Source organism: Xyrauchen texanus, chromosome 19, assembly GCF_025860055.1.
Source record: "Xyrauchen texanus isolate HMW12.3.18 chromosome 19, RBS_HiC_50CHRs, whole genome shotgun sequence".
NCBI classification, from domain to species: Eukaryota; Metazoa; Chordata; class Actinopteri; order Cypriniformes; family Catostomidae; genus Xyrauchen; species Xyrauchen texanus.
In genome coordinates this window covers 43,943,368-43,957,876 of record NC_068294.1, presented here as the reverse complement: position 1 = coordinate 43,957,876, position 14,509 = coordinate 43,943,368, and the positions used below count along the sequence as shown (strand labels likewise).

Here is a 14,509-nt window from a genome sequence, read left to right as displayed (position 1 = left end):
TGTGGACCTCCACAAGTCGGTTCATTATTGGGAGCAATTTCCAAATGCCTGAAGGTGCCACGTTCATCTGTATAAACAATAATACACAAGTATAAACACCATGTGACCACACAGTCATCACACCGCTCAGGAAGGAGACGCATTCTGTCTCCTAGAGATGAACGTAGTTTGTGTGAAAAGTGCAAATCAACCCCAGAACAACAGCAAAGGACTTTGTGAAGATGCTGGAGGAAACAGGTGGACGAGTATCTATATCCACAGCAAAACGAGTCCTATATGGACATCACCTGAAAGGCTCAACAAGGAAGAAGCCGCTGCTCCAAAACCACCATAAAAAAGCCGGACTACAGTTTGCAAGTGCACATGGGGACAAAGATCTGACTTTTGGAGAAACTTCATCTGGTCTGATGAAAGAAGTATTGAACTGTTTGGCCATAATGACCATTGTTATGTTTGCACGTCGAAGAACACCATCCCAACAGTGAAGCATGGGGGTGCAGCATCATGTTGTGGGGGTGCTGCAGGAGGGACTGGTGCACTTCACTAAATAGATGACATCATGAGGATGGAAAGTTATGTGGATACATTGAAGGAACATCTAAAAACATCAGACAGGAAGTTAAAGCTCGGTCGCAAATGGGTCTTCCAAATGGACAATGACCCCCAAGCACACCTCCAAAGTTGTGGCAAAATGACTTAAGGACACAAAGTCAAGGTATTGGAGTGGCATCACAAAGTCCTGACCTCAACCTGACTCCGTTACACCAGTTCTGTCGGGAGGAACGGGACAAAATTCCAGCAACTTATTGTGAGAAGCTTGTGGAAGGATCCCCAAAACATTTGACCCAAGTTAAACAATTTAAAGGAAATGCTCCCAAATAACAAAGTGTATGTAAACTTCTGACCCACTGGGAATGTAATTGAAAGAAATACAATTTTAGGAAAACAGTTTTAAATACCCTGATATTTCCTTTTCGATTTTCATGGGAACCCTTATTATTCATGGTAAATGAATATAGTGATCAATTATGAAATTAATAGTGAATCATTGTGTTGTGTTACATTCTGGGAGCAGCCAGTGCTCATCCTGATGAGAGAGAGGCTCTGATGTCAGAACTGAAGATACTGAGTCACCTCGGACAACACAAGAACATTGTGAATCTTCTGGGCGCCTGCACACACAGTGGTAAGAATCAGTCCAGACACAGTTACCATCGGAAGCTAGTTTTATCTGGATTATCTAGCAGATATATCATAGATAAGAGGACGTTTTTTTTATTTCCAGGCCCAGTACTGGTGATCACAGAATACTGTTGCCATGGAGACCTCTTGAACTTCCTGCGTGGCAAAGCAGAGAACTTCCTGAACTTCGTTATGACGATTCCGAATATTCCAGAGCTGGCGACAGATTATAAGAACATGACCGCTGACCGGGAGCTTTTCCGAAGGTTCATTTATAAACATGAACACTGCTGTGATGGTCAATTTGAGGATTGTACTTGAAAATGAACTGCGAGATTCATTTCACAAGCGTTTATATGAGTACCTAATACCTTCATGTTTTCATTCTTTTATCGTGATAGTGCCAACGGGCTCTCCGGCAACGGCTCTGAGAATTATCTGGACATGAGACCGGCAACATCCACACCAGCAAACTCAATTCTGGGTCAGTCAACACACCACAAAGAGCTGCAAATCTGCAACGTTTCAGTTAATGTGCAATCTATGTAAACTGTTGGAATTGAGGCACTTCCTCTTGTGTTGCAGGTTCTTCTTTGGAGGGACAGGAAGATGACTCGTGGTCATTGGACATGGATGATCTGCTCAGATTCTCCTATCAGGTGGCTCAGGGGCTCGACTTCCTGGCTGCTAAAAATGTGAGTCATTGCACTAAAATTGCAGCTCACAAACTGATGGGAAAAACTGTGACGTACATCTGAAGGACATTTTACCACAAACAAGAAACATCATAAATATATTAAATGACATCAGTGAATCAGAACTTCATCTAAAACATTTCATGTCTAACTGGTGATGGTGTTGATATATTCATTATAAACTTACAGTCTCTCTCTCTCTCTCTCTCTGTGTCTCTCTCTCTCTCTCTCTAGTGTATTCACAGAGATGTAGCGGCGAGAAATGTTCTTCTGACCGACAGACGAGTGGCTAAAATCTGTGATTTTGGTCTAGCACGAGACATCATGAATGATTGTAACTACGTGGTCAAAGGAAACGTGAGGGAGCACACATTGAAATTCCTACATAAATGAAATCCTTTCCCCTAAAAGAGAACGTAAAGAAATATTCTCTTTATATTTAAAGGCTCGTCTTCCGGTGAAGTGGATGGCTCCAGAGAGTATTTTTGAGTGTGTTTATACCGTCCAGAGTGACGTCTGGTCTTACGGGATTCTACTGTGGGAAATATTCTCATTGGGTGAGAAACATTAGTATAATTCTGTATATAGTGACTTCTGAAAGTATTTATATATATATATATTTGGCCTATTTTTATATTTACGCATTTTTAATTTAATATCAAAATTAAATCAAATTTTATTGTGTAATTAAAAAAATATATTAATAAAACTGTATATTTTTTAATTTTATTTTGTTAGAGATTATTTAATTAAATTTGATGGTATTTTGTTATGAAATTAAAATATGTGTATTTAAAAATAATAAATATGTGTATATTACTGAACAATCACCATATGTATTGTTCAATGGGGTAAATCTCTCAATATGGGTCAAATTTATTTTATTTTATTAAAAATGTGTATATAAATTATATATATATAATTATAACCAAAATGATATATTTAAGATTTATGCCTTTTTATTTTCATAACACAATTCCATTAAATATATTTTTGTCATTTTTAAATAAATTTAATGACTTCAATTATCTGTGTTATATTTATGATTTTTTATGATTTTGAAATTTAAATGCATAAATCTTAAAATATATTTGTGTGTGTGTATGTATATATATATATATATATATATATATATATATATATATATATATATTTATATGAACAGTATATATTATTATTATTATATATTTCACCCATATCTATATATATATATAATGAATTAATTTATTTGCATAAATGTAATTTCTGAAATAAGAATTTGGGGGAAATGTGCTTAAATGCCATGAAAATTATACCATGGTACTTTTAGGTATTATTTATTTAAATACCTCAATTATTAGGCAAGTGAGTATTCTGATCTTATTATTATTTCCCTGCACATTTTCCAACTCCAAACCAAATAACTTGAATGTTTATTGGATTCAATCATTTTCAGGTGGTGTGTATGTGTGTAATGAGGGGGGGGGGGTGTGTGGCCAAAGTGACGAACACTTTATATTAAGGTGTGCATCATTATTAGGCAGCTTCATTAACTCAGGTGAAGTGGACCAAAAAAGAGATTTAACTTACACTGAAAAGTCAAATATAGTAAAATACCTTTCTGATGGATGCAACACTCTTAAAATAGCTCAACTATTGAGGCGTGACCAACGGACAATCAGAGGTTTTGTTGCGAATAGTCAACTGGGGTGCAAAAAACGTACGGAGAAGAAAAGGCGCAAATTAACTGCAAAAGACTTCAGAATTAAATGTGAAGCCAACAGGAACCCATTATCCTCCAGTACCACCATATTCCAGAACTGCAACCTACCTGGAGTGTCCAGAAGTACAAGGTGCCAAGTGCTCAGAGACATGGGCACGGTCAAGAAGACCGAAATACGACTGAACATATTCACAAGATGAAGTGTCACGATTGGGGAAAGAAATACCTGAAGACAGATTTTATGGACAGATGAAATGAGAGTGACTCTTGATGGACCAGATGGATGGTCCCGTGGTTGGATCACTAATGGGCACATGGCACCACTTTGAGTCAAGCGTCAGCACGGTGGCGGAGGGGTACTGGTATGGGCTACTATCATTAAGGATGAGGTAGTTGGACCTTTTCGAGTTGAAGACGGACTGAAACTCAACTCTCAAACCTACTGCCAGTTTCTGGAAAGTACTTTCTTCAAGCAGTGGTACAGGAAGTAGTCCTCAGCATTCAAGAAGGCCATGATCTTTATGCGGGACAATGCTCCTTCACATGCATCCAAGTACACCACTGCTTGGCTAGCCAGCAAGAGCCTCAAAGATGCACAAATAATGACTTATTTAATTGTCATTTTGTGTTACTTATTTGTTGCACTTACTCTAAAAATGGAGAATCAACAATCGAGTTGATAGACGTTCTTTTTGTAATTTAATTGCCTAATTATTGGGCATGCGAGTATGTATATATATGTATAGTTTAGTGTGGTAAATGGGTTATATTTGTTATATTTCACTCAAAAGTTCTCTGACTAACTCTCTGCATTTGGCGTAATATTTTTCTGCAGGTAAAAGCCCGTATCCCAACATCCTGGTGGACTCAAAGTTCTATAAAATGATTAAATGTGGATATCAGATGTCCAGACCGGACTTTGCATCACCAGAGATGTAAGTGAGATGATATTTATATTACTGATTGTAACACGGTTAAGGATGGGCGAGAAGGAGGCGAGAACCGGCTTGTCAACATAAATCATCATTTAATGCAAACTGAACTCGAAATACACAAATATTAAACAAACACACACGACGGACATGCCCGTAATTCTCTCTCTCTCGAACCATCGTCACCGGCCGCCTTTATCCCTCGAGCGCCTCATCAGGCCGATTGGGGACCGGGCGCGCGATATTCCGACCCGGCACCGCCCCCCTCTGCTCCACACTCCTCCCGGCATTATCTCAGGACGGGGTGCCACCGGCATGACATACATCCCCCCCTATCCCTGGGGCGGGGTGTACCTTGCGTCCCGTGCAAAATAGGTGAGGGAAAAGGCCAACACCGTGCGAAAGAGAGAGAGATAGAGAGAGGAGAGAGAGAAAAAGCTCACTCACCGGTTCTCTGATGTACCGTTGCGTGGTCCTCGAACACTCCTCCACACTCAGGCGGACGACAGCCGCTCCAACCCGGGCGAACTGGAGTCAAAACTGCGACCCTCAGCGGGCAGAACGCCCCTCCGCTTTTCTAGCAGCAAATGGGGACACTCCTGCGCCCCTGGCAGCGGCCCTACCGCTCCGGGCGGTCGGGGAGTTTCTTCCCTCCTCCCCTCGCGGACGGTGGTCTCCCTCGACCCCTCCGCGTCTCTGGGGATGGCAGGGCACTCCTCCGCCCCGGCAGCGGCTCCCTCGCTCCAGGCGGTCGGGGTATCCAGTCCCCACTTGCCCCGCGGATGGTGGCCGTTCCCCGCATCCGGGCGGTCGGGCTACTCCGTCACCCGGCAGATGGCAGCGGCGCTCCCCTGGGTGGACGGCAGTGTCGAGGACACTGCAACGGGCATCCCTCCTCCTTCCCGGGTTTCGACACCAATGTAAGGGGTTACGATGGGCAAGGAGGAGGCGAGAACCGGCTTGTCAACATAAATCATCATTTAATGCAAACTGAACTCAAAATACACAAATATTAAACAAACACACACGACGGACATGCCCGTAATTCTCTCTCTCTCTAACCATCGTCACCGGCTGCCTTTATCCCTCGCGCGTGATATTCCGACCCGGCACCGCCCCCCTCCGCTCCACACTGATATTGCAACACACCCAGTCATTACTCACAATCCATATTTCTGAATAATATTACTCATCAAAACTATGAATTAACACCAATTGAAGAAAAGAATTACACTCAAATCATAACCATCTTGTATTATAGATTATTTGCCAGGACAGCTCTGCAGACAACATGCTGACTGTTTATTTAAAATAAATAAAAAGATTAAAAATGTCTGTTCCACTTCTGACGGTCATGACAGCTGCCTCGCGTGCCTGGGCTGCGATCACACGCAGGCAGCGTTTTATGGTATGGTTCATTTTCTCAGTGCGAGAACATATCCATGACAACGTTGCGGTCGCGGCTTTCTATCAAATCACTTTATTGTCACACTACCATGTACACAAGTGCAACAGTAGGTGAAATTCTTTTGTGCAGGTCCGAGCAACATAGCAGTCATGACAGTGATGAGACATATACCAATTACAGTAAACAACATACTTACACAACACAATTTACATATGAAATGTACACATACATACTTATAAAGTGCAGTGCTAATTACTGATCCTGATAGATCAAGTGTTCAACAGTCTGATTGCTTGGGGGAAGAAGCTGTCATGTAGTCGGCTGGTGCGGGTCCTGATGCTGCGATACCGCCTGCCTGATGGTAGCAGTGAGAACAGACCATGACTCGGGTGGCTGGAGTCTCTGATGATCCTCCGAGCTTTTTTCACACACCGCCTGGTGTATATGTCCTGGAGGGAGGGAAGCTCACCTCCGATGATGTGTCTGGCAGTTCGCACCACCCTTTGCAGGGCTTTGCAGTTGTGGGCGGTGCTATTGCCGTACCAGGCAGTGATGCAGCCAGTCAGGATGCTCTCTACAGTACTGGTGTAGAACCGTGTGAGGATGTGGTGGTTCATTCCAAACTTCCTCAGCCGTCTCAGGAAGAAGAGGCGCTGGTGAGCCTTCTTCACAACAGCCTCAGTGTGGACGGACCATGTGAGTTCTTCAGTGATGTGGACACCGAGGAACTTGAAACTGCTGACTCTCTCCACCGGTGCTCCATTAATGGTGATGGGGCTGTGTTCTCTGTCTTTCCTCCTGAAGTCCACTACAAGCTCCTTGGTTTTACTGACGTTGAGGGAGAGGTTGTGCTCCTGACACCAGCGTGTCAGAGTGTGCACCTCCTCTCTGTAGGCTCTTTCATCATTGTCAGAGATCAGACCTACCACCGTCGTATCGTCAGCAAACTTAATGATGGCATTGGAGCTATGTGTTGCCACACAGTCATGTGTGTACAGGGAACACAGGAGTGGGCTGAGAACACAGCCCTGCGGGGCTCCAGTGTTGAGGGTCAGTGATGAGGAGGTGTTGCTGCCCATTCTAACCACCTGACGTCTGCCTGACAGGAAGTCCAGGATCCAACTGCACAGCGAGCTTTTTAAGCCCAGAGCCCGGAGTTTCATATCAAGCTTGGAGGGCACTATGGTGTTGAATGCTGAGCTGTAGTCTACAAACAGCATTCTCACATATGTGTTCCTTTTTTCCAGATGGGAGAGAGCAGTGTGTAGTGTAGATGCAATGGCATCATCAGTGGAGCGGTTGTTGCGGTAGGCAAACTGCAATGGGTCCAAAGAGGGGGGCAGAACAGAGCAGATGTAATCTCTGATTAACCTCTCAAAGCATTTGCTGATGATGGGGGTCAGAGTAACAGGACACCAGTCATTTAAGCAAGTGATTGTGGCTTGCTTCGGTACAGGCACAATGGTGGACGTTTTGAAGCATGTGGGGACTACAGACAGGGAGAGGGACAGATTGAAAATGTCTGTGAAAACACCAGCCAGTTGATTCGCGCACGCTCTGATGACGCGGCCCGGAATGCCGTCTGGACCCGCAGCTTTAAGGATTTTCACCCGTTGGAAGGATTGGGTTACATCCGCAACAGAGACGGAGAGTGAACCAACCTCTGAAGCGTCAGCTGCAAGTGCTCTCTCCGCAAGGGCGGCGTTATTGTCCTCGAAACGAGCATAAAATGTATTAAGTTCGTCCGGGAGAGATGCAGCGGTGTTCACGGCGCGTGATCAAAACAGTCTTGTAGCGCAGAGTCTGATTGGTCCGACCAGCACTGGATCGTTCTGAGGGTGGGTGCTTCCCATTTCAGTTTCTGCCTGTAAGAGGGCAGAAGCAGAACGGAAGAGTGGTCCGATTTGACAAATGGGGGGGGGGAGGGATTTGTAGCCATCCCGGAAAGGAGAGTAACAATGATCTAAAACCCGGTCCCCTCATGTGTTGAAGTTTATGTGTTGGTGGTATTTTGGTGCTATTGTTTTAAAATTAGCTTTGTTGAAGTCCCCGGCAACAATGAACGCAGCCTCAGGGTGCGCGGTTTCCTGCTCACTTATACTCCCATACAGTTCCCTGAGTGCCCGGTCTGTGTCGGCTTGTGGGGGGGATGTACACAGCTGTGATGATGACCGCTGTGAATTCCCTCGGTAGCCAGAATGGTCGACACAGAAGCATGAGATATTCCAGATCAGGGGAGCAGAGCCGCCCCCTGCGTCGTTCCTTCTTCCCACGGGATTGAGGACGACCCGGCTGGCGATGAAGGCGATTTGGGGATATTGACAGGATCGGTTTCGCCGGGTAAATCCCCATGAACCACCCGTCCCCTGGCACGCTTGCTTGCTCCCCCAGCTCGGGATGAGTGCGGCTCGCCTCGCGACCAGCCTGCATTCTCCCTTGAGCACCTGGAATTGGATGACTACATCGGCGCTGCATCGGAGAGTGTCACAGCGGGGTCTGATGCTGATGACTCATCTGGGCTGCCACCTTCGGGTCTGCGTGTCCAGTCTGAGGCTGACGAGCAGATGTCCGCTATGATTTCCCAGGCCGCTGTGAGCGTGAGGCTGGACTGGAAACCTCTGTCCCCCCCTCACGGCTACTCGATCGGTTCCTTGGGTCAAGGCGCCGCTCATAGCCTCCCCCCCCTGGAATTTAAAATCTCAGGATTGAGTCGGTCTCATCCCGTGTTTTGTCAGGTCCAAGCCGGTAGAACTCGGTAAGCAGCACAACCAACTGGGTGTTCCACTTGCACACAGCGCCCTTCACCAAGTTGATCCAGTGCGCCTTCTATCCCAGGTTAGTCACTAAGCATCGCTCCCTGGATGTTCTCATCCCTAGCCTTCTGGCCTGCAATTCACGTCCAGACCCACTACGAGTCACAGGTGCTCTGTACTGGGGTTGGGCTCCACGGGCTTAGTTCCCTTTTCAGGAAAACTCCCCGTGATTTATTTCCCACGGTACGGTCACCCTGTCAGCGGACCCGCGTTTCCCTTGGGCAGCCCCACTGCCCCGGTCGCCATGCTTGTAGAGTCCCCCCTCATTAGGCTGGACCTACCACCACGCCATTTCCCAGGTACGGCTTCACAACACTCGTGGTGTATTTGCCACATGTTACCTCCCCCTAGACTGGGCAGGATGTGGCCTCCGCAGGTCTTTTCGAAAGAATAGGACTAGGAAAGACCGCCTTCCCCGATGCATTTCAAAGCTTCACGTCCTATGTGAGAGACATAGTGAGAGAGAAGGCCGCGGCTGCCGGGCTTGCTCCCATGCTATTCATGTAGCGCCTGTTCCCCCCCTCATGGGTGCGGGGAACCTGAGGTCTGTATGTGACATCTCTTTGGGGGCGTTGGGTAGGGCTATGTGCAGCCGACACAGTTGCCTCTAGCACGCAGTAGCCTGCTTGCACCTGTCTCAATAGTTCACGTAACACGGTCAGTGCGTGCCGTTTTTATATGGGACCCTTGTGTCGCTTCATTCGACACAACGTCGAGTGAGTGACAGAAGGGTACGTCATGTTACTGTTCTAAACTCCTTAATAAAAATTAAGCCTATTTTTTAGGACCATTGCAATTTTTTTGTATTGTGACATTTATTTTCATGACAGTTAAGCACCTTTCACCATAAAATTGTCATTATTGTAATGTCAACAATATTATTATGTTGGCTTGACAAAGCCGGCAGACTGTTATTCTGCAAGCTTGTTTTAGGTCTAAAATGAGACCATTGACCCCTCCTTGAGCTTTCAATCCAAATCCACCAAAATTGGTACATACCTTCATGCTGTTCATACGTACAGTGCTCTGTCTTTTCTAACTGATCGGACTTACGGATTTTGCACAGCAGACAATTAAAAATCTAAAAAGTCCCATAGACTTACATTGACGGAATGTTGGAATGGGCCAACGGAATGCTCGTTAATTCAAACTCCAATTGTCAGAACATTCAAATGTAAACAAAACCACAAAAGGCCTTTGATCTGTTTTAAGCTGCTTTGTGATATTCTGTCTTACTAGCTGACGGTTTGTCTTATTTTTAATTTGGGGGAAATACAGTCTGGCTCAGTCTCATGTTCTTGTGAATTCACCGACTGAAATGTTGTGCAGGTACACAATCATGAAGACGTGCTGGAACCTGGAACCCGCTGAGAGACCGACCTTCAGTAAGATCAGTCAACTCATCGAGAGGATGCTGGGAGACGCACCTGAGTTACACCAGCAGGTAAACTCAGATCACACTGTATAATCAACCTGATCTGAGACCTGGAACATTCACAATATAATCAGAATAGTATCGGTCATTAAAAGACTGGATTGCTGGATCTTTTGCATTTTCAGTCCAATTTTACATAAAACAAGCAAAGTTTGACATACCGTGCACACTACACATACTGCATACTAAGGGAATATTAAGAGTAGTATGCCACTTCGATCATAGCGTTAACCCTTACATTGTGTTCTGATCATTTTGATCCAATTGGAATAACATTCCTTGACTTTGTTTTACATATCTGAAAACACCAACATACACAAATATTGTATAATGTTGTATAAAGTGTTCAGGAGAATCCCAATCCTTTAGATGAACACATAAGTGGATGTGTGTTTGCACAACACACACAAACACTCACACACACACACACACACAAACACACACAAACACACGCACACAAACACACACACACAAACACTCACACACACAAACACACACACTCACACACACACACAAACACTCACACACACACAAACACACAAACACACACACACTCATTCACAAACACACACACACTCATTAACAAACACACACACACACAAAACACACACACACACACAAAAATACACACACACACAGACACACACAAACACACACAGACACACACAAACACACACAGACTCACACAAACTCACACAAACACACTCACACAAACACACACACTCACACACATACAAACACACACACACTCACACACAAACACACAAACACACACACCCACACACAAACAAACACACACTCATTCACAAACACACACACACACACACACTCATTAACAAACACACACACACACAAAAATACACACACACACAGACACACACAAACACACACAGACACACACAAACTCACACAGACTCACACAAACTCACACAAACACACAAACACACACACCCACACACAAACAAACACACACTCATTCACAAACACACACACACACACACACTCATTAACAAACACACACACACACAAAAATACACACACACACAGACACACACAAACACACACAGACACACACAAACTCACACAGACTCACACAAACTCACACAAACACACTCACACACACACACACACACACACTCACATAAACACACATGTGTGTAGTTCCCTTTCATGCATTATATTTCCATGTGCACTGTTTGAGGAATATTTCAGGATCTGTTCATCATATTTTGTCGTGTTTGGGCTCGTTTGAATCGGGAGAGTCTGCTGTAAGTGACGATGTGTGTCATTGTCTATGTTACATGAACGTTTGAGCAACTAATAAGGAATAACGTGACAAAAAGACACTCCTGTTTATTATATTTGTGTGTGTGTGATCATTTAAACAGTAAAACTCACCTCTGAGAGAAACACATTCACTCATTGCATTTTAATAACTGAGACCTTTCTAACGATATATAACACATTCATATCTCGTGTTAATAACACATTCATAAATCTTAGTGGGCCGAAACACAAACGAGCACAACACAAGTGTACGGTGTAGCATACTACACACTACTACTATTGGTATCCCATAATTGTCCCATTCCTTTGCAGCAGACGGAGTACAAGAACGTCCAATCCGAAGTGCATGAAGAAGAACTGGAGACATGTGACCCAGTGAAGTGTGACGAGTCGCTGTGTGAGACGTCAAGTGACCAGGAGGAAGAGGATCGACCGCTCATGAGACCGAATAACTACCAGTTCTGCTGAGAAACAAACTAACTCCTGCAATCCTGTCGCTTCATTTCTGTTTGTTGGTCAACAAAAACAGTCTTGTGATTTTACAGTCTGTCAGATATGTTGCTGACGTAAACAATCTTAAGTTTAAATGTGTTGTTTCAAATTAAACTCAGGACACAGATGTTATATGGGAACATTTACATTTATTGAATGTAGTCGGTGTTGTTTTGTTTGACTGTGTGTGCTTTTGTTGCTGGTTTTGGCGTGTTGCTTTAAATGAACCGGTTGCACTTCTCTGATAGATCTGTTGACAGTAAAACCTCAGATTTGGTTTTGAGTTAAATTGAACTTCTCTTGTTTGACTTGCGGTTTATTTGCTGATGCAGCAGCTTCCAATGAACAGATGTTCTGCGTTCCGTCGTGTTTTTGATTTCGCAATCCAAGTAAACGTGTTGATGTACAGCAACCGTTGTCTTCATACAGGGTCCAAAATGAACGTTGTGCCAATGATGAGTGAATTGAGAGTATTTACCAGCCATACATATTTCTTGCCATGAAATGATACGTTGCATTATTTAAATTGTTATTTATAACCGGTTCATTTAAATAAATACAAAATTATATATATATATATATATAAAACGTGTGTATATATAGAATACCGAAACCGGATTATTTTCATGACTTTAAGTAACATTAACCGTTCCTGAATGCGACTTCTTTCGCCCATGCGGATGGGACATCCTGTTTAAATACTCTGACAAAGTTTCCCGCGTTACCATTCAGCGGCACCGCAACATCACTGATTAATTACCACAAATTACTCTTATGAGTTTTTTATTTTCAATCTACAGTATATGAGTCAATTAAATCTCTTGTGAGTTTTTTTATGTACAGTGTGAAACATACAGCGTGACCAGTGTAGTCAGATTCCCAAACAAATGACTCTCATGAGTCGGTTCTTTTGAATCTAGCAAGGCAAAACAAACAGTCTAAAGACACCTGCACAATATCAAACGACCTCTTGATACAGAAAATCCAGTAAGAATTTCATTTCATGCAGATCATTATTTCTGCTCTGAAGTTCATGAGGTGGTGTCGGAGAGAGGTCAGAGGTCATCAACAGAGAGTCTCCTGCTCCAGTTCTCAGTCAATCCTACTCGGTAAACAAAGTGTTTTACAGCTTCTCACGATGATTGTGGCGGTTAAGAGTGATAGCGTGAGTGCAGCGCGGGTTTGGAGAGCCGCTCCACGCCTAGAACTGGTGAAACATTGACATGCTGTTGGTGCAATAACGTGTCTGAGGTCAGGCGGTCGGCCGCTTATGTCTTTAGATGACCTGGGGGTCAAAGGTTAAATGCATTCTCGCTGATAGAGAAGCCTTTTCTTTTATTCTAGAGGACTTGTGATAGTTTACCCCAAAACCGATATGCTGTTATCGTTCCTGCTATCATTTCAATATGGGGTTTTGAACGACATGAGGGTGAGTACGTAATGACGTCATTTCTGAGTGAAGTCACAGTCTGTGAGTTGATGATGAGCACATGGTTTTTCATGCATTCTTACATTTGAAAAGGGTTCTTGAATCATATTTTGATGAATATTTCTCGGCTTTTTACCTTAAATAAAATGTTTTTCATCAATTGTTGCATTAAAATATGACGATTTTGCACAAACGGCCATAAAGTAACAGATATGAAATGCTTATTTACTCATTATCTCTATATGTTTCTATATAACTAGAGAAATTATTACTGAAAGCTACTAATAAACCATGAAAAATATCCTGTGAAATTGTGGTTCATTTCAGAGAGGTCGTGAGGTCAAAGGTCATTGTGATGATTTTTCAACTATTAAAACATTTTTTTTAATAAAGGTAAAAGAAAATTATAAATAATATATATATTTTCTACAAAAAAAAAGAGAAACATATCTAAACTTTTAAATAAAAAAGTAAAAAGAAAACAAAAAAAAAGAAATAATATATATATATATATATATATATATATATATATATATATATATATATATATATTCTAAAAAAATAAAAAAATAAAATGTCTACAATTTATAAACCAAAAAAATATATATATTAATAAAATATATTCTCAAAACAAATGTAAAAAAAAATCTATTTTTTTTTAAATAAATAAAGTAAAAAGAAAACACACACACAAAAAAAAATCTACAATTTGAAAAAAAAAAGATTAAGAAAATTATAAATAAAAAAAATATATATATTTTTTTATTTTCAAATTATAGAATTGTTTTTTGAGAATATATATTCTCAAAAAAACAATTCTACAATTTTGAAAATAAAAAAAAAAGTTCAAATAAAAAAACAATTAGCATGCAGTACCAACCCCAGCCACCAGGTGCCACTATCAGTAAGCGTGAAAGGTCATTGTGATGCCTTTAAATGTATGAGGTGAACCAGAGAAAAACATTCTGCACATCATCGTTTAAGTGATAAGATTTTGTTTAATGCATGAAAAATGAGCTGTCAAAATATGAAACTTAAATAAATACTGATGATTTTTCAACTCTTAAAACATTTCATATTTACAACAATGTCGGAGAATAAAGACAAAGACACACAAACTTCAGCTGTTATGAA

At 42.4% G+C, this 14,509-nt stretch overlaps 1 protein-coding gene across 1 annotated transcript in view; it reads left to right on the top strand.

Moving 5' to 3' along the window:
• The window catches only part of LOC127659583 (macrophage colony-stimulating factor 1 receptor-like), a 32,012-nt gene extending 18,348 nt beyond the window's left edge, over positions 1–13,664 (top strand). The window contains 9 exon segments of the mRNA XM_052149470.1: positions 1,076–1,186; positions 1,286–1,448; positions 1,584–1,666; positions 1,768–1,877; positions 2,112–2,234; positions 2,323–2,434; positions 4,415–4,514; positions 10,062–10,176; positions 11,767–13,664. Coding sequence (XP_052005430.1) covers positions 1,076–1,186; positions 1,286–1,448; positions 1,584–1,666; positions 1,768–1,877; positions 2,112–2,234; positions 2,323–2,434; positions 4,415–4,514; positions 10,062–10,176; positions 11,767–11,922 — 1,073 coding nt within the window. The 3' untranslated portion in view covers positions 11,923–13,664.
• The last annotated feature ends 845 nt before the right edge of the window (positions 13,665–14,509 follow it).